At 35.2% G+C, this 20065-nt stretch overlaps 1 protein-coding gene across 10 annotated transcripts in view; it reads left to right on the forward strand.

Annotated features, from left to right (window-relative positions):
* QKI (QKI, KH domain containing RNA binding) overlaps window positions 1–20065 on the forward strand; it is a 149914-nt gene that overhangs the window by 99413 nt on the left and 30436 nt on the right. For all 10 annotated transcript variants that reach the window (XR_011647710.1, XM_058289768.2, XM_058289776.2 and 7 more), the window contains exon 4: window positions 519–662. Coding sequence is in view for 9 of the 10 variants with exons in the window: in XM_058289768.2 (XP_058145751.1) it covers window positions 519–662 (144 nt within the window). In the remaining variant the exon portion in view is untranslated. The remainder of the gene's footprint in view (window positions 1–518; window positions 663–20065) is intronic.

Consider the following 20065-nt stretch of genomic DNA (forward strand, 5'->3'; position numbering starts at 1 on the left):
CTCTTATAACAAAGTGTGAAACACTTTTTCTAATCTAGAGGACAGCCACTGTCCACTAAAAACAATTGTGAAGGCTTGGAAAAATCTTTGCGTTTGAGAATGAAGGTTTGGATTTAGCTTTTAAATTGACAGTTTAATACCTGTCTGACCTTTTTAAATGACTTGCTTAACATTGCTGAGCTTCTTTTACTAAGTAAAAGAGAAGTACCGATATGCTTCTCAGTGTTTTCGTGATAATTTAAGCATTGTATCATATTGATTCCTCAGTACATAGTTGAAGTGCAGGCAGGTGATTGTCTTGCTTACTATTTATCCTTAGCATTTAGTTCCATACCTGCTGCTTGGACAACATTTGTTCAGTTAACTATCATTTTTATATCATATTGTCTTCATAGCAAAATTATGCAAATATAACAAATTGAGTAATTTGCACAGTTTGCAGCAAGTTGATATTAAGAAAGATACTGCCTCTCTTAGAAAAGAATAATTTGTAATAGAGTACTTTGTAAATTTTTTAGGAGGAGCAAAATAGAGGCAAGCCCAATTGGGAGCATCTAAATGAAGATTTGCATGTACTAATCACTGTGGAAGATGCTCAGAACAGAGCGGAAATCAAACTGAAGAGAGCTGTTGAAGAAGTGAAGAAATTACTGGTACCTGCAGTAAGTAATGATTTACAATCTTAGATTTTGGTCTTTTGCCCAGTTTAATTTTAAATTATTGTAATAGTCATGTCAATAAAGAATAGTTAATATTTGTTAGGAAGTTTATACTTAACCACAAAATGAAAAAAAATATATATGTAAAAAAAACATTTAGAGTAGTATCATATATATACACCAACCTTTCTTAAATCCTTAACTGGGAAATCATGTTTCTTTTTGTGAAGAAAGTGTTTTTGGCGCGGAGGCTTTTGCAAACTCATTTAATGGCCTATTTTTCAAAGGCATTACTGAACTTTGGAATCATGCTGTATTAGGAAAAAACTGTAGCCACTTCATTATTAGTAGGGTGATGAAATATGCTTCCTTGTCTGTCCCCCCCCCCCCCCCCCCAGGAGCAAATTTCTTATTGTAAACAGGTAATTACTATGTGGATATTGGATGTTATTAGGAATGCATTGAGTTGCTTACATGAGCCAGGTATTCTTAACTGGCATATCATTCTCTCCTACAGAAAGATTAATGTTCTGTAGTGAAACTTACCTATAATATGATAAAATAAAATGTTCCTTTAATAAAAATAGGAGCTGTTACTAATATACGAGGCACCATTCTGATTACTTTTTGCACTAACTTATTTACTATTATTTCTAAGATAATAAATGTTGAAGTTCATATTTAGGGATCTTAGATAGGGCATTCCCCAGCTTCCCATTTCTGCTCCCCTCCCTTGGGTCTTTCCCTCATTGTTACAGAACCCTTAATTTTCAAAATGATGCTCAAACTATTCTAGAGTATTATCTTTTTCAATGGGAAATGAAAAAGAAATTATTGCCTTTTCTAAGTCATTATTAAAATATTTTTCTTGTATTAGTAAAAATATATGGAAATGCAAATCCTAACTTGCTACAGGAAAAACTAGTTTTGTTCAACTGTTAGTATTCTGTTTAACAAAAATTTAGTAAATTTACATAAATATGTTGTCTGCTGTTCTTTATTCCCAAGGTTCTCTGCTGTACAAGTAAGCTCACGTCATAAACATTTTCCATTTTCAATATCTTCCAAGGAAAGAATTGGAAGAAAAAAATCATCTGTAAATTCTGTTCAATAGTTCTTATAAGGGGAATAAACAAACAATGAACATAAACTAAAATCTGTATTTGTACACCACTGAGCTATATAATCTTTCTCCTCCTTTTATATAATAATTGTGCAGTATTGACAAACTATATATTAAAAGGGAATTTTTAAAGCACGTTTGCTGTTAATGATCAGAAAACATTAACACTAGACTTTAATTGCCAGTGTGTAACTAAGAAGATTCAGCTCATCTTATCCTAAGTAAATGAGTTCACTTTATAGCAAGTGGAGCAGTGCATAATACCTAAAAAACTTTCTGACCTATGGGATTGTTCCTTTATTTTCTGTACACTACTTTTGTTAAAGATATTTACCTGGGAAAGAACATTACTGACTTACTAACCAACAGTGTGCCTTTCTGAAGTTTTACTTCTTTTTCTTCATTTAAAAAATGCAGACGTTGAAGCAAATGATCACTGAGAATCCTTTTGAATTTAATATATAGTCATTTAGCCTTGCAGTAATTTCTTACTCCTATTCATTTAATTAAATAAGTGTATTGTAATATGCATGTTTTATCAGGGAACTTTTTTAAAAATTAAGTTGAACATTATTATAGATTTTCTGGTCATAGTATTAAGATAAACAAAGGCTTAAACAAAATGGAAGCTGTATGTACCTGAGGCGTCCCATAATTGATTTATTATCTATGGTAACAGTTGCCATATGTAGGCTTGGCTAGGAGAAAAGTAATATTTGATTTGGACTTTTATACAGTTGCATTTTTAGTAACAAAATGAAAAATATAAGTAACCCCTTTCTTCACTTTGTAAAAAAAATCACAGAAGTAAAAAACATTTGAGTGTTACATCATGGAAATTTCGTGTCTCTTATTGAATGTCACCCAATAAGACTATCTCTGGTACTTGAAATTGCCAGTTCAAGAGATCATTTTATAGTAGTTCTGAGAGATCTTTTTTTAATAAAGCAATGTCTTCAGTCTTCAGTGTATTCTGTTCTGAATTCACATGCTTTTGCTGGTCTGTGGAGATGGAAGTAAACATTTCATATTCTGGATTGAGGGTATGGCTGATTAGAGAAAAGAAAAGCTTACCCTTAGTACCCACTGGCCATTTCCTGAATTTGCCAAAGTTTAAGTTTATTACACATTGTCTCACTACTCCACTTGTTGAGAAACACTGATGTGTAATTGGTGATCATTTACTGTTCTTACTGTCCAGTGGATTAGGAAAGTTGCATAAAATATGAACCTAGTTCAGACATTTTTGTCTTGTATCCTATTTTTTAAATTTCTTTAACATAAATTTTATTGATACATTTTAATATTATTAGTAATAACTATTAACATAACCACTGTATAATTCTGCTTGAAAGCAAATGTAGCAGATGTGTTCATGCTATTTTTATAACATTTTAGTTTCTGTTGAAGTAGATGCTCTAGAAAATACACAAAAGTATAAAAAAAATTAGTCACTTGATTTCTAATAAGTACCCGGTGGAGGTTATCAGTATTAATATTTCCTACCAGCCTATTTTCTAAATAACATTTTTTAAAAACGGAAATAATTTTATTTCTTAGTTAACATATTAATTAACATTTTAGTTAACATTTTCCATGTTATTAAATAACCATTGATAGTTACACATATTTTTTACTAGTTCCATGTGTTACATTCCATAATGGTGGTGATGTGCTAGTTCTTATTTCACCGTACATTGTTGAACATTCAGTATATTTTTTATTTTTCCCAGTTATTAGTGGTGTTACATATAACATCTTAGTAAGGAAATATTAGATTGCCTTTCTGAATACTTTAAGATTAATCTCTAGAAGTAAAATTACCAACATTAAAGATGTGGGCATTTTTTAAAAATGGATTTATACTTACACCAACATTATATTAGGCATACTCATTTCAGTTTGCTTTGCTTGTCTTGGGGAATTATAATTTAGAAAACCAATTTGCTATTTTGATAAAATTTAAGCTTATACATAATAGTTTGAATTGGTAACTTTTAGAAAATAGGAGAGCTTCAGACTTGTCCTTCTCACTATCTGATATTTATATTGCCTTTGAATTATCTGCTTCTTATCCAGTTTTCAGTTCAAATAAACTTTTAGTTAAATCTACTAAGTAGTCCCTTTATGAATTGTTTGTATGCTTTCCCCTTTCTGAGAAGAAGTATAGACATACCTTGGACGTATTGTGGGTTTGGTTCCAGATCACTGTAATAAAGTGAATATCATGATAAAGCCTGTCACATGATTTTTTTGGTTTCCCAATGCAAAAAAAGTTATATTTATACTGTGCTGTAGTCTTTTCCGTGTGCAGTAGCATACTGTCTAAAAATATAATGTATATACCTTAATTAAAAATACTTTGTTACTAAAAAAATACTAATCTGATTATGGCAGTGGTGAGGAGAGAGAGAGAGCTTAGTGATTTAGCACATGACTAGATGTGGGAACTCGAGAAGAGCTCTGATTCTGAGATTTCAAGCCTGAGTTATTGGGAAGATGATGATTCCATTAAACAAAAACAAAAGTGTGAAAGTGAAAACAGTTTGGTTATGAGGAATATCAAGAACAGTGGTTCCCAACCTTTTGGTGAGCTTTTGGAAACATGTCGAAAGCTGTTAACTTCCCTACTCAGAATAAACAGACAAATAAATCAACAATTTTTAATTAGTTTTAGTGCACTTATGGACCACTGGGGTTCACATCCCTGGATCCTCTGATTAGATTTAAGCTGTGGCCCAGGTTAAATACCACAGGTCTGAAGACCCGCCCCAAAAAGTGCTTTTCACTGGAGGGTTGTGTGTTGAGGAGATCAAGAGCCATTTCACAGCGTTTAGGAAAAGCCGTATTTAAATCTCTGTATATATTAGATGGTAGGCTTTTAATGCTCACCCACTTCTTCTTCACTTCCCCTAGGCCCATGGAAAGTTTAACCTTATCCACCTTCCTTGCTATTATGATGGATGGTTGTAAGTAGAAATGATACTTCCAGGCTGAAACATTTAGTTAACAGTGCAAGAGCGCCCCCCCCCCCTACCCCCCCCCCCCCATATTCTCTTCACCTCTCTTGTCTAAAGAGGTGTCTGTTCCAGCTGGGGCAGTTACAAGCTAGTGGAGAGTCAATCATGCTGGGTACCTGCATGACCTTGGAGAGTAGAGCCATTCTCTACCTTGACCATATGAGACAAGTAGACTGAATACTAAATAAATGTCTGTTATTCAAGGAGGAGTGTGTGATGAGTTGTTGCTGAAGATTATTTAATTAAGATAAATTTGATTTGATTTGTGATATGACAAGTAGTGATCAGTGGTGAGGTTAAAAATCCTTATTGGTATGGAATCAAGAAAGAACGGAACAAGAGAAGGATCTCACTATTTATTGTCATTGACCCTTACCCCCCAGCCCTCTCCAGCCTGCCACTCCCATGGTTGTCCTTTAGATCCCTTCATTACCAATCAGTGCACCTGCCCAGACATAAAGTAGCAGAATGCCCAGCAAAGGACATTGCCCTTCTCTTTCAGTGAGGAGCTGCTGAATAATTGTACTGATAAGAGTTAATTAACTTGTGCCTATATACTTATAGGCTAAATCTCTTGAAATAGAATTACTAGATTAAAGGGTAAGCACATTTTAAATTTTAGTATTTCACTTATATTAACATTTCTAAGTGTCTTCCAGAAAATTTGTACAAATTTACAATCCTACCAGTATTGTATGAAAATGCACATTGCGCAATGCAGGCTTCAAAACCTGGGTATTTTAAAACTGTACAATCTTTGCTTTTCTAAAGGTTTTTAAAAAGAGGTCTTTTAATTCCAAAAGTTGAATGAAACAATTCTCATCATTCTTAACTATTGGTTATATCGGGTCAGTTTTTTGTATTAAAGAGCTCTGTAATATTATAAATATTGTAACATAAACTTTTTATCTTTATGTTCATATCATAAGCAGGCACACATTCCCCAATTTCATATTGATTCTATGGGGAATGTGATTCAGTTCACATTATCATTTAAGAAAGAATTAGCAGCTCAAGGCCAAAATTGCCACTGTGATATTTCAGTATAAATGTTTCTTACCTTTTTTTGTAGACTAGGTTCTTTTTTGGAAGGATATAGAAAGATAATTGTGTGTCTCTTTAATGGTTTTGTGCCTGTTTTGGTTTAATGTTCTCTAGCAAAAGATCTAGGGGAATAGTGAGGTAGTGAGGGTTTGATGTTTTTTCCTATCATAATTAAATGTAATAAAGATTTCGTTTTGTTTTTTTTGTAGCTGCTGATTATTATTTTTTAACTTAGAGCAGTTATAGGCTTACAGAATAATGATGCGGAAAACACAAAGTTCCCATATACACACCCTTTCCCGCACATACACACTTGTACTGTTAACGGTAGACTATAGCCCATTGTTTACATTAGGGTTCACTTTTTGTGTTGTGTAGGGCTGTGGTTTTTTTGTTTTGTTTTTCTGGCAACTTACATAAAACTTAAAATGTTCCATTTTATGCACATTTCCACATAAACAGATCTTATTGCTGATGTTTTAGGTCCCTGAATCCAGGTAGACGTTGTATGTACACTCCTATGACAAGGTTCTTTGACATTTCTTACAATTTCGATGATTTGAATGTGTCCCCATTAATTCACATAACACTACATATAAGCTTAAATGCCTAACAAATCAGTTCATATCCTTTCAATTCTTTTTGGGGTTTCACAACAACCTTATAAAGTAGATTCTTTTTTTTACTTTACTTTATTTCTCTACCCGCCCCAGTTGTCTGTTCTCTCAAAGTTTTTTGCTTTGTGTTCTTACGTGTTCCTGCTTCTGTTGTTGTCAGCGGCATGGGAATCTGTGTTTCTTTTTGTTGCGTCACCTTGTTGTGTCAGCTCCCTCCGTGTGTGCGGCTCCATTCCTGGGCAGGCTGCACTTTCTTTCGCGCTGGGCGGTTCTCCTTATGGGGCACACTCCTTGCGCGTGGGGCTCCCCTACACGGGGGACACCCCTGCGTGGCACGGCACTCCTTGTGCGCATCAGCACTGCGCATGGGCCAGCTCCACACGGGTCAGGGAGGCCTGGGGTTTGAACCGCGGACCTCCCATGTGGTAGGCGGATGCCTGTCTTTTCCCTTCATTTTACCAAGCAGTAAACAGAACCAGAGAAGCCTTAGCATTATTAGAACAATTGGTAGAGCCATTGTCCTCTGTGATCGTATTATCCACCCTCCCACTCCCAGAAGATAGTTCTGTATTCTCCTTTCACTGCAGGATTTTGAGGTGTTCACACTTGGTTCATTAAAAGAGAATACCAAATAATATTTCATTTGGGACTTGTTGAAAGTATCATTTTTATTTCTAAATTTTCTTTGATAATCACTGTATTTTAATCCTGTTTATCTCTCCTTCCTAAATCACAAAATAAAAACCATGCTATAACTAGATAAGAATCATTTTTCAGAGAAAGCATTTTACTAGTTATATATAGTGTTTTAATGGGAAAAGTCCAAATTACTTGTCTTCATACATCTCCTGAAAATATCTACTTTATTGTTAAACATAATCTAATAGTTTAAATCTCATTTCCATAAACCTGGACTATACCTACTTCATATTTCTGAGACTTTTGGTGTACTGTTTGTAATGACCATTTAATATTTTCTGAAAAATTAAATTATACTCATTAATGGTGTCCTCATTTTGCTAATCTTTGGGGAACTAGATCACCCTGGGCAGAAACCAACTGCTGTTCAGTCTCCCTTCACAGTATTTCTGAAATGCAAACTTAGTTTCTACCATCCTGGTGGAAGCTCCACTGTATGGTGCTTACACTATTTAATAATCATCTTTCTTTTCACTTTGTCTTACTCCTTACATTTCATTCTCCCATTTTAAAAATGCCAGTCATTTTAAAGAGTGTCAGTGACTTGCCATTTTACCTAGAATAAAATTCAAACTGCATACTGGCTCCCTCGAAGGAAGGGATAGCAGTGATTTGTTTGCTATTATACCATTTTTTTGTACAGTGAAGAAGTGACTCTTAACTTCAAATAAAATATAACCATAAAAAAACGGCTAAAGAGAGGGAAAATGTTAATGAAAGAGAGGGAAAATGTTAATGAAATTTCATGTAATTTTTAAAATCGAAGATTATAGTTTTCCTCACCAAATTTTCTTAGAAAATAATTTTGAGGTATTAGAATGCAGTAGAAAGAAATGAACAAAAGATGTCATTTCTCCCTAAATGGGTTTGAGAAAATCCTCACATTAATGCCTTTTTTTTTTCACTAATGATGAAGGTAGAGGGTTAAGCAAAGACAATAAACATTTCTTTTTGTGGCCAAAAGAACCCCCACCAAAAAACAGTGCATTGTATCAGAGTTTGATAACTTTCTTCAGAAGACATTTTAATACTTCTTATTCACATCACAATTCTCATACTTTTTCTGTGAGTTCTTCAAAAGCACTGGTATATTAACTTTCTTGGCTGAGAAGTTTCTTACAGTCTCAGCTTAGTATTTACTTACTAAGTCTACAAGTTTAACAATAGAATTCTGCAATCTGTGAAATAATTTCTTTATGCAATACTTTTCAAATCTCAACGTCTATTTGATCCTCATAGAAAGTTTGCGTATTGTGTTTATTTACTAATTTCCCAATTCTGTCCTCAAATGTTTAAGACCAGCTTATAATTAACTCGGCCCTTAATACGCTCATGCACACACAGGGAAACTGAGTGACTATTGCGTGAGGCCTTGTTGACTATTTCAGAGCTTTAAAATGATGAAACTTTTGGAAGGTTTTGAGTAGAGGAGTGACATGATCTGATTAATATTTACAAGTATTACTCTCCTCTATTTAAAACAGTTTATAGCCCAAAAGTGAAGTAAGGAGATTAGTTAAGAGGCTGTTGCAGGGATTAGTAAAATATGATCCAGGGTCCAAATCCAGCCTACCACGTGTTTTTGTACAGCTTGCTCTGAAAGAATGTTTTTTTGTATTTTTTAATGGTTGGAAACAAAACCAAAAGACAACTGTTTCATGAAATGTGAAAATTATATGACATTCAAATTTTTGTGTCCATGTTAAAACACAGCCACTCTTACTCATTTATATATTGTCAGTGGTTGCTTTTGTATTCCAATGGCAGAATTGAATAACTGCAGCAGAGACAATGTGCCCACCAACGCTTCACTATTGTTCATTACAGAAAATTTCAAATTCCTGGACTATATCATTAATCCAGATAAGAGTTGTTGAAGGTTTGGGCCAAGATAGCCATGGAAATGGTGAACCGTATTCTGATTTTGGGCATCTTTTGAAAGTGGAACTTGACAGGTTTGGCAAATGAATTGTCTAGGAGGTGGTAGAAAGTAAGGAGTCAAGGATGACTCCAGGAAATATTTTGCTTGAGCAACTGAAAGGATGGAATTGTCATCACCTTAATGGGGAACACGTTTGCATGCACAGACTTTGAGGGTGGCATCAGTGGCATCAGGAGTTTGGCCTTGGACCTAGTAATTGGGAGGTGCCCTTTGATCACCCATGTATAGCTATCAGAAGGCAAATGGTATGCTTCTGGGATTCAGGGGAGAGACTCACTGGCACCCAAATGATAGTACAAACCAAAGACTGGATGAGATGATGGAAGGAGTGAGTGTAGACAGAGAGCAGAAGTAACCCAAGAATTTAGCCCTGGACACATACTCCTAAATTAAGAAGCTAGAGAGATGAAGAGAAAATTCAGCAGGGTTAGTAGTAACAAAAACAAGAGAGTTTGGTCTTCTGTAAGCCAAATAAATGAAGTGTGCTTCAAGGAATGATTACTTATTAATGATTGTATACAGAATATCATTTCTATTCAGATCAACAAATACTTATTCCAGGTTTTCTGTGTGCTGGACACTAGGGGTACAGAAAATTATTTAAGGCAAGATTTCTTGTTATTTATGTTTTGGGCAAAGTAGTGAGATTCATTTGGGTTGTTGCCTGTATTAGTGGGTTTTCCTTTTGTAGATACTTAATATTGTATTGAATAGATAGCCAGTGGTTTGTTTATCTAATTCACCATTTTGGTTTTAATTTTTATTTCCATGAAGACAGATGATGATAAGCATCTTTTCATGTGCTTCTTGAGCACTCATATACCACCTTTGGTGAAGAATCTGTTCAAATCTTTTCTAACAATTTTTAATTTGGTTGTTCATCTCCTTTTCATCATGTAATATAACAGTTCTTGGTATGTCTTGGGTATAAATCCTTTGTCAGACAAATACTTGCTCTCAATCTATGGCTTGCCTTTGGTTTTCTTTTGTTTCATTATTTTTTTGTGGAGCAATTTTAATTACAAATTTGAAGTAAATAAAGGATTATTCAAATTTTCTCTTCTTTCGTGTTTTTCAGGGAATTTTTCCTTGTCATCTAGTTTGTCAAATTTATTGCATTAAATTCATAATATTCCCTTTCAACCTTTTAAATATCTGCAGAGTCTGTAGTAGTGTCCTGTCTTACATTTGTGATATTAATAATTAGTGACTTCTTTCTTTTTTTCCCTTGATCATTTTATCTAGAGTTTTATCAGTCTTTTTGAAATGTATCTACTTTTAGTGTCATTGATTTTCTTTATCTGTTCCTTTTCTATTTCATTAATTTCTGCTTTCAGTATACTTTCCTTCTACTTTATTTGGGTTTAATTTTATTTTCAAGTGTCCTATAGATGAAAACTTAAAATAGTAATTTGAGACTTTTGTACTTTAGAGACCTTTTTAAAAAATGAAATTCCTCTGAGTAATGTTTTAGCTATATCCACAAATATTGTTATATTTTCATTATCATTCAGTTCCAAATATTTCCTAATTTCCTTTGTGATTTATTATTTGGTCATAGGTTTTATCCAGATATTTGGAGCTCTTCTATTTATCTTATTGTTACTGCTTTCTAAACTCATTCTTTTATCTGAGAGGATGTATTTTCTGTCTTTTTAAATCTAGTTATGAATTTTTTTAACCCAGTATATGGTCTATCTTGATAAATGATCCCATGTACACTTAAAAGAATGTGTTTTCTACCCTAGTTGAATGTTCTGTACATGTCCTTGAGATGAAGGTGGTTGAAAATAGGCAGATATTTTTCTATCCTTATTTTCCCCTAATTTTGTCAATTACTAATTAAAAGAGTTGGTATAGGGAAGCGGACGTGGCTCAAGCAGTTGGGCTCCCAGCTACCATATAGGACGTCCAGGGTTCAATATCCAGCGCCTCCTGGTGAAAGCATGCTGGCCCACGCAGAGTGCTGGCCCAGGTGGAGTGCTGCCCTGCACAAGAGTGCTGGCCCACACAGAGAGCTAGTGCAGCAAGATGATGCAACAAAAGGAGACACAGAGGAGAGATAAGAGACACAGCAGACCAGGCAGCTGATATGGTGCAAGAGAATGATCATCTCTCTCCCACTGTGGAAGGTCCCAGGATTGGTTCCAGGAACCGCCTAATGAAAATACAAGCAGACACAGAAGAACACAACACAGCTAATGGACACAGAGAGCAGACACTGGAGGGAGGAGAGAGAAATACAATAAATAAATAAACAAATCTTTAGGGAAAAAAGTTGGTTTGGGTTTCCATCTCTCCTTTTAGTTGTGTGAGTTTTTGCATCATAAATTTTGAAACAATTTCATTAGATACTTAGCCATTTATTATTTCTACATCTACCTGGGTTTGAATTCTGAATCTTATTGATTGACCTTAAAACTTTATGCCTCAGTTTTCACATTCATAAAATCATAATAATAGTGCCCACCTCATAGTGTTGTTATGAGATTTAAATAAGTTTACAAATATATGTAACACGAAGAAAAGTACTTAGTCCATACAAAGTGCTAGCTGCTGGTATTACTGTACTTATTACTGTCCTTGGTTAAATATTTTTGTAGGAAGCATGTATCTGCAAAGTGACTCACTGAGAAAATGATTTGTGATTTCACAGTGAAATGAAAACGGTGTATTTCTCTCCAATGACAGTTTGTATGTCTTTTTATAAATTGGCAATTTTCCTTTAATAAGAAATTTAAACAGATAATATACTCTTGATTCTGTTCTGGATAGAATATGAGCTTCAGGAATGTGAGTCTGAGGTTACTAATGATACCCTAAAAGCAAAGTAAAATCCCATGCAAAATCTTAATGTGTGTCCCATTATTAAGTGGGTCGAAAATCAAAGTGCCTCTTAGGTTTATGTTGGGCTGCCCTTTACATTCATTTGATGGAGTGTAACTACTCACAGGAACAATTCTCAGTAGAAAGCATGCTGTTTGAAATATTGGCATCTTTGGAAAAATGTAAAGATCTCAAAATGTAAGCAAAGAGAACGTTTTGTTTAATTCTGAAAGAAATAGAGTGAAATCATTTAATGATGTCAAACTTTGTTTATATATATGTGGGGAAGCAAATAGAGAGAGAAATGTCAAATTAGTTTGCCCTTGGTGCCACCATGAGAACACAGTAGTGTGTTTATCTTTACAGTAGCATTCATCCATTCATTTGTGAATTCCCAGATAGATGCATGTAGTATTAAACAGTGAGAAATAGTGGTTGCTTTTAAGATGGAAATTTAATTATTTTTTAAATTTAAAAGTAGAACAGTCAGTTTGTAGATGTATGTGAATAGTTGCATTAAATAAATAATACATGTTTAGTTAATTTTTGTGCATGCTTTCATTTCAGAGAACAATTCAGATGTCACATTTCATACAATTTTACATAAATTTAGTCATGCTGTATTTTTCCACATTTGATAAGGGTGATCCCAAGATAATAGAGAGTATTTTAGAGAAACTGTAATGTTGTGTCTGAATGCTGTCTTAAGTTTGAAGCTCAGTGGCTAGTCTAAGGGCCCCTGATGAAGTCAAATTCCTCTAGTTTCTTGGCTATGTTAACATAAAAGAATTTAAGAACATGCCAGTTTAGTTCAGCCGTAGTTTGTTGAGAAAATGGGAGAAGAGAACAGAAACAGGAGAAAATAACAGATAATGCCTCCACAGGTATAGGTGTGGGCTGCTTCAGGGAGAGAGATTTGGCTTGTGTGGTTACTTTTTAATCTGTTATTCTTTCCCTTGCTAATGTTTGGGAGAGGGGCCCCAGCTGTTGGCTGTTCTGATTGATTACTTCACCCATCAGTTCCCCAGGGGACCCAGTGACAAGGCCTCTTACCGATATCCTGGGCTTTCCCTTAACCCCAGATCAAATCTTGAACCAAATGGAGTTTAAATGGTCAAGTTCTGGCACGGTTCTTCCAGTAGCCTTCTGGTGGGGTCTTTCCCTCAGTGGGTCTTGGGGGGGCTCCATAGCCACGTGTTTCCCAGCAATATTTTTCTGGCAGTTCTTAGACTCCTCTTCCCTTTCCCTAAACGAGCCTACCTCACTGGGTGTCCTGATACCTTTATTAGGGGATCTGCAAGCACTATTTTCCAAATAATTCTGAGACATTGTCTTTTTCGCTCCCATTTTATAATGGTGTACAGTGGCGTTTTCTGAGGTTACCTAATGTGTGATGTTGCAAGAGATTGACTCCAAAAATAGCTTTGAGAATCTATCTGTCTTCTATTAAGCCAAACATTGAAGAGATTTGCACAAAAATGAAACAGTGGCATTCTTATTATTAAATATTTTGTTTTGGAGAATATGTTTTTTTCCTTATATATATATTTATGGTAACATTTAATGGGTTTATACTAAAAAACATTAAAAATTCTCAGTTTTAATATCAAACTTGGCAAAACCAACAGAAACAAAATATCTTTGGAGTTTCTCAAATAGTAAGACTATGAAGTGGTCCTGATACCAAAAAATTTTAGTAGTTTTTAACATAAAATGGAGGTTTTTTTTAAAATAAGAACTCCTTTGTCAATGACTAATACAGAAATTTCATAGAAACCTAAGAAATGCTTAGTGGAGAGTGGAGCTACAAACATTCTGCAACTTTTTGTGTTTTTTTTTTTTAATTTTAATTTTTTAAAGATACTTAGATTACATAAATGATACTTAAAAAATGTAGGGGATCCCCATATGCCCCACTCCTTTCCCCTCCCACACTTTCCCACATTAACAACATCCTTCATTAGTGTGGTACATTTATTAAAATTGATGAATAGTATTGGAGTATTGCCACTAAGTGTGGATTATGTTATAGTTTACATTATAGTTTAAATTCTCCCCTGCACAGTTTTGTAAGTTATGACTAGATATATAATGGGAAAAAAAAGAGATATGTAATGGCCTGTATAAGGGGCAGAAGAGCCATGTGTAGGGAAACCACAACTGAGTCCAACTCTGTCACACTGGGGGGCATAAATTCCAAAGTAGGGCCCACTGACAGCCTGCCAAACTCCTGAGCTGTCAGCCCTGCTATTATGTCTGGAGCCCTCAGGAGCCCTGCTATTTGAGGTTATATATACTTTGGCAGTTGATGAGATCCTGAAGAGATGTGCATAAGCGTAACCTCTGGAATGACCTCTTGACTCACTTTGAAGTCTCTTAGCCATATAAACTCATTTGTCTTTGTCCTTTTCCCCTTTTGGTCAAGGTCCTTTTCTGGTTGCATTGCTAGTTGGTGTTTGCTGATAATCTCTCAGTGCCAGGGAGGCTTATTTCCAGGAGTCATGTCCCAGGGATGGGGTGGGGTGAGGGGAGGTAATGCAATTATATGCTCAGTTTGGCTTACAGAGAGGCCACATTTGAGCAACAAGGAAGCTCTCAAGAAATAACTCTTAGGCAACCTATAATACTAGGCTAAGTTTCAGTTTCACAAGAAAAGGTTCGTAAGTACAGTCATCAGTGTCAAGGGCGCATTGATGGTCTATTCTTCACTAATCACTGCCCCTGTACTCGGGGGATTCTTGTTCTCCCATTAGAGAATGTGAAAGAACTTCCCAGGATGGGAGTTGGATATTCTTTTGGTTATTGGGTGGTTTTCCATCCACCAGGACAATACCCCATGAACATTTGAACTCTTTCATATGCCTTATAGGGATGCCCCAGATGAATGTCCTCCCATGCATGACTGATATCCTGCACCAGTGATTCTCCCCTGACACAGTTGTAACCCTTCTGTGATCCAAAACTTCTTCAAAAATGAAGCCAACAAAACAACCAAATAAAATTACTAAGAAAATGAAATAATAGTAGTTTTTAAAATGACAAAATACAAAAAATTAAAAAGAATTTGAAATAATTTTTAAAGATTTTGGCATTATGTCTTTCATCACTGTAAGATCTGTTGTCTGGTATGTACAGTGCCATTTTCTTCCATTTATTCCCCCAGTGCCTTTTTTTTTTTTCCATTTTATCTTCATATGTAGGTTACAGAAAAGTCATGTACAGAATATAAGGTATTCCCATATACTCAACACATTCCCCTTTTCCCCCTTCCCCTATTAATAATGTTTTACATGTGGGTGGTACATTGGTTAAAATTGATGTACAAATATTAAAGCATTGCTACTAACCATGGTCAGTGATTTGCATTGTGGTTTACATTTTGGACCATACACTTGTATAAGTTAACACAGCCTGTATCCATCATTGCAAATCATGTAGAACAATTCCAACACCCCCAAAGTGCCCCATGTTCCATCTGTTCTATTCCCCCCTCCCCTCTCCTCCGGAATCCACGGCAGCCACCAAGCTTCACTCCTTGAAGAACAAGGTTCATAGTTACTTCCAGCAACATTGAGGGCTTGGCATCCTGGCCTGCCTCCCCTATTAGGCACTGCTTATGCTCTCGAGAGATTCCCGCCCTCTGAAAATATAGCAGGACTCCCCAGGATGGGAGTCCAACACCTTCCTGCTCATTTCGTGGGTCTCTCCCCACTGATAAAACTCACTATGACAGTATGAACCACTCACATACTCCCTGGAAGCATGCCCTATGTGTGTCCTGTCCCCCATGCCCCCACATCCAACAGTCTAAACCAGTAACGCCTGCTGTATTTGCCCCAAAAAAAACCATCCCAACGTAGTTTCAGCCACATACCTGCAAATCCCGAGTTCACCTGCTCCTTCCCCCAACCCTACCCCCAGTTCCATGGACAGCGCAAGCACCCCCCAACCTACCCCCTCACAAGCCAGCACCACTGTTATGCCCATCCACTATACAACTACACCCTTTTCCACCTTATTAGTAGATTTTGCTCAAAGGGGCATTAACTCATAACCTTCTACTCCCTTTCTGTCTCCTGTAGACTCTAGATCTTTGTCTGCTCAATTTGCTTAATTCATATCAGTGAGGTCATGTAACATTTGTCTTGCAGTGCCTGGCTTGCTTCACTCCACATAAGGTCTTCAAGGTTCTTCCAGGTATTCACGTGTTAATACCGCATTCCTTCTTACAGTTGAGTCCTCTTGCATTGTATGTATATACTAGAGTTTGCCTATCCATTCATTGTATAATGGAGGTTTATTATAAGGACTCCTTGGTCAATAACTAATACAGAAATCTTACAGAAACCTCGGAAATGCTTAATGGAGATTGGCACGGCAAACATTCCTGCAACTTGTTTTTAAAGAGCTAACATATGTTCCGCTTCTGTTACAAGAAATGTAAATTATAAAGCGTTAACTGATTTAACTTGGAATGATTTCTATTTTACATATTTTATATATATTTATGTTTGATAGACATAGACACAGATACTAAATAATACACTTTTCAGGGGTTTTGAAAAGTCTTAGGAAATATGCTTGCTGAAAATATTTGAAAACCACATGACACAGATATCCCAGTAATAATGGCTGATAGTAACAAGCAGTATATACGTGCCAGGCAGTGTTACAGACGGCGTCATAGCGGTTTACAAGGAGTTGCAGTGGACCAGAGTGCTGCAGGGAAAATGACTTCATGTAAGTGGGTGAAACTTGACCTGGGACAAGAAAAGATAAGTGTATATGTATTTTGGGGGTAAAGAATACATATGCAGTGATCTTTTCTAATACTGTTTGGGAACAAAACACAAAACCCTTAAACCTGTGAAATTAGGGGAATATTTGTTAGACCATGCTGAGAATGTAGCAATGAGGGATATACACACATCTCCTTTTTTGCATTTAAAGTTTTCTTTTTCCCATAGGAACGGAGCCAAAAGTTTTCTTTTGGGGAGAGAGAATACTAAACTGGAAAGGCTAAACTTAACGAGCAGCATTTAACCTGTATTAGAGAAATCAAGTGATTGCAGGCAACTAAAGTTTACATTAAGTCCTGACAATTTAATACAGACTGAAGACAAGATGCCATGAGACCCACAGAATTTGTAGTATTTTTCTTTGGCCTTTTTGACTTTATGGTGGATCAAAAGGTGGCTTTTTTTTCTTCTTTTTCTTAATTTTTTCCCGCCTCTCATGTAGGCAGGACTGTATAGAAGGCTCATAGCTTATTCTTAATGAAAATGTGTTGATCCATACTCCCATGCAGGCCACCATCTTACTCTGTAAGTTTACTTACAGGTATTTGAGAACTTGGATATGAATCAATTTTTAATGTAGTTGAATTCCTTATGAAACTACTTACATAGAGGCAGTAACATTAACCTAAATAATGGATCTAATAGGTGATGACCTACTTCTAGCTGAAGATTTTGAAATTTAAAATCATTACCAGTTACCTCAAGGAATATTGTGAAATTTGAAAATACTTCTCCAAACAAAATTACTTTTAATTCACTTTTGAAAAATCTACCGGTGACAATGTCAAAATTTGAGAGAGATGATGAAGAGAAAGAGATCTGCAACAAAATATTTTTTAAAGTTCGCTTTTTATGTTTCCCAAATATTTTCTTCTGATGTAATATGCATTTGATTGAGAGTTAATGAATAAGATAGTCAGAGATAGTCTATCTTGGAGTTAAACATTTTGAACTGAATTTTTAATGAGATGGTGGCACTGCATTTAGTTCCTGACCAAAAGTATCAATAGTTGAAATCTGTTGTATTATTGGCCTCGTTTTAATTTTATTGAGAGAGACGAGAAGGTATTAAAATATACATTAAGGACACCTAGCTGCAGTGCACTTGCTCTTTGATAGAGCTGTAATGTGAGCGAGCATCTTTGTCATGTAAAGAAAGGTGTTGCTACTGTTTTCTGCCTTGCACAACCATTTTAATCTGAATGGGAAATCTGTCTAGGGAACCAAAGTACAGTAATTAGCAGTCTCTTCAGAGTGTCAGAGCAGAATTACCATTGTAATGGTTTAGCTTCAGGATGAAAGGATTGAATTTGGGTCTGCCTGTCTGCCAAACTAAATGAGTTGCCATGGGAATTTTCAAATGTGAGAGGCGTTTACTTAAAGCAATTTGGCGGGTTTGAATAAACTCCTAAATTGCAGGTTTGAAAGAAGCTAGTCGCTTTCTCTCATACAGGCAGGACTGTGTAGAAGGCTCATAGCTTCTTAAATTCTTAATGAGAATGTTCTGATCCTTGCTCCCATGCAGGCCACCAGCTTACTAAGGCTTGTGTTTGTCACTAAGTACATTATAGAAAGGACATTTATGGAAAGACATTTTATTCTGAAGAAAGTGATAACTTGACATAAATTGAATTTCCCTTCCTAAATTATATCTTCAAATACTAGTATCGATTCTTTGTATTGTTTTAATAAAGTGATAACTTTGGTTGTTAATACTCTGGTGGCCTGGAAATGTAGGTGCATCTTTCAGAAATATTCACAAGAGAGATGCAGATGTATGGCTTAATTCAGATGAGAAAGTAGTTTTTTAAAAAGGTAGAATAAATTCTGTTTATATGTTATTGCTTAAGATGTAATTATACATCATAATAGTCTGATTAGAATGCTGTTGTTCTAAGAACACTGTTGAACCGTTAATAAAACTTGATTCAATAACAGATAGTACTTTTTCAAAAAAATAGTAAAAGCTCATTTTTACCTGGTAAAATTAGTTATTATCAACATATCTATTTTAAGTTTAGAATACAAAGACCATCATACCAGAGATTCTATATAGTTTATGGAGTACTCCTTGGAATCAAAATGGCATAAGACATAATGTACCTATGTGTAAGATATTCTGATGGGATGTGTACTGCTTTGGTAAATGTGATGGGGGAGAATATCATCTGTAGATGTGCTGATTGATTTTTTTCCTTGCAAAAAAGAAGCAACTCTAAATAAAATTTAATCTGATTATGCATGCAATATCTTTTTATGCATCATCTCCATATTTTGGCTATTTTTAGTCTGCATTAGGGCAACAAGAGGAGCATTGTTACAACTAGAATTTTCTTCCACAGATAATAACCATTTCTTTGAAAAGCAATACAGATAGATTAAGAAGTATGACAAGGTCTAGCTTTTAAAATTTCATTGTCTCTCATACTAAAATTATATAAGTTATGAAACAATTACAAGAGCTCTATTTTGTGTCTACGCAGCCATAATGTTCTCTGGCAAGTGGGTCAGGCTTTTAAAAACCAACAGAAGGTCTTTTCCCAAACCTGGAACTTGAGTTTGAAGAAGGTCTTTGGTGATAATAATATTGTCTTGTCTACAATAACTGTAATTAAGCTCACATAATTACAGGTACTATATAAATGACATCTCCTTTGATTCTTACGGTATTGCTTATATTCTCTACAGACTTTGAAATAAGGATTCATTGAGTAATAGCTTCTTTAAATGCAAGGTGTTCTTTGGGTTGACAAACAATTTAGACTGCTTATGGCTCTCAATTTGAGGTGTTACAAATATAAAAGAGGGAGCCTCGGCATGGAATAACAAGACAAAATGTAAGAAATATTTTTGTGATTTATATGTTTAGTCTTTTCATTTTAATCTTTTATTTCATGCAGCCCTCAAAATTTTCATGTTAAATTTATTATATGTTACACTTGCTTGTGCCTGTTCTTAAATATTAGTGCTTATTTCCCATGCTTAAAGTAGTTTCTTACTGGCTGGGTTAATACAGGTTTTTTTGGGTGTTTTTTTTAATATTCCCCTATCAAATGTATGGCATTCTATTGAAATACTTTTAAAGTAATTTAAAAACACTCTATATATACTCATACATGCATGTGCACACATACACCTGTTTATTTTATTGAAGAATTAACACGTATTTATTAGAAGAAAAATGAGTGAGTGATTTGTTTCCTCTTTAGTTCAGTTATTTTCCTACATCTCTCTAATTTGTTTGCATGCCCTTCTAATGGTTGGTAAGTAGCATCATGATCCTTATATCAAGGTAATATGTTTATCATCCTTTCACTTTGTATTAAAGTACACTGC

Source organism: Dasypus novemcinctus, chromosome 28, assembly GCF_030445035.2.
Source record: "Dasypus novemcinctus isolate mDasNov1 chromosome 28, mDasNov1.1.hap2, whole genome shotgun sequence".
Lineage (NCBI taxonomy): Eukaryota > Metazoa > Chordata > Mammalia > Cingulata > Dasypodidae > Dasypus > Dasypus novemcinctus.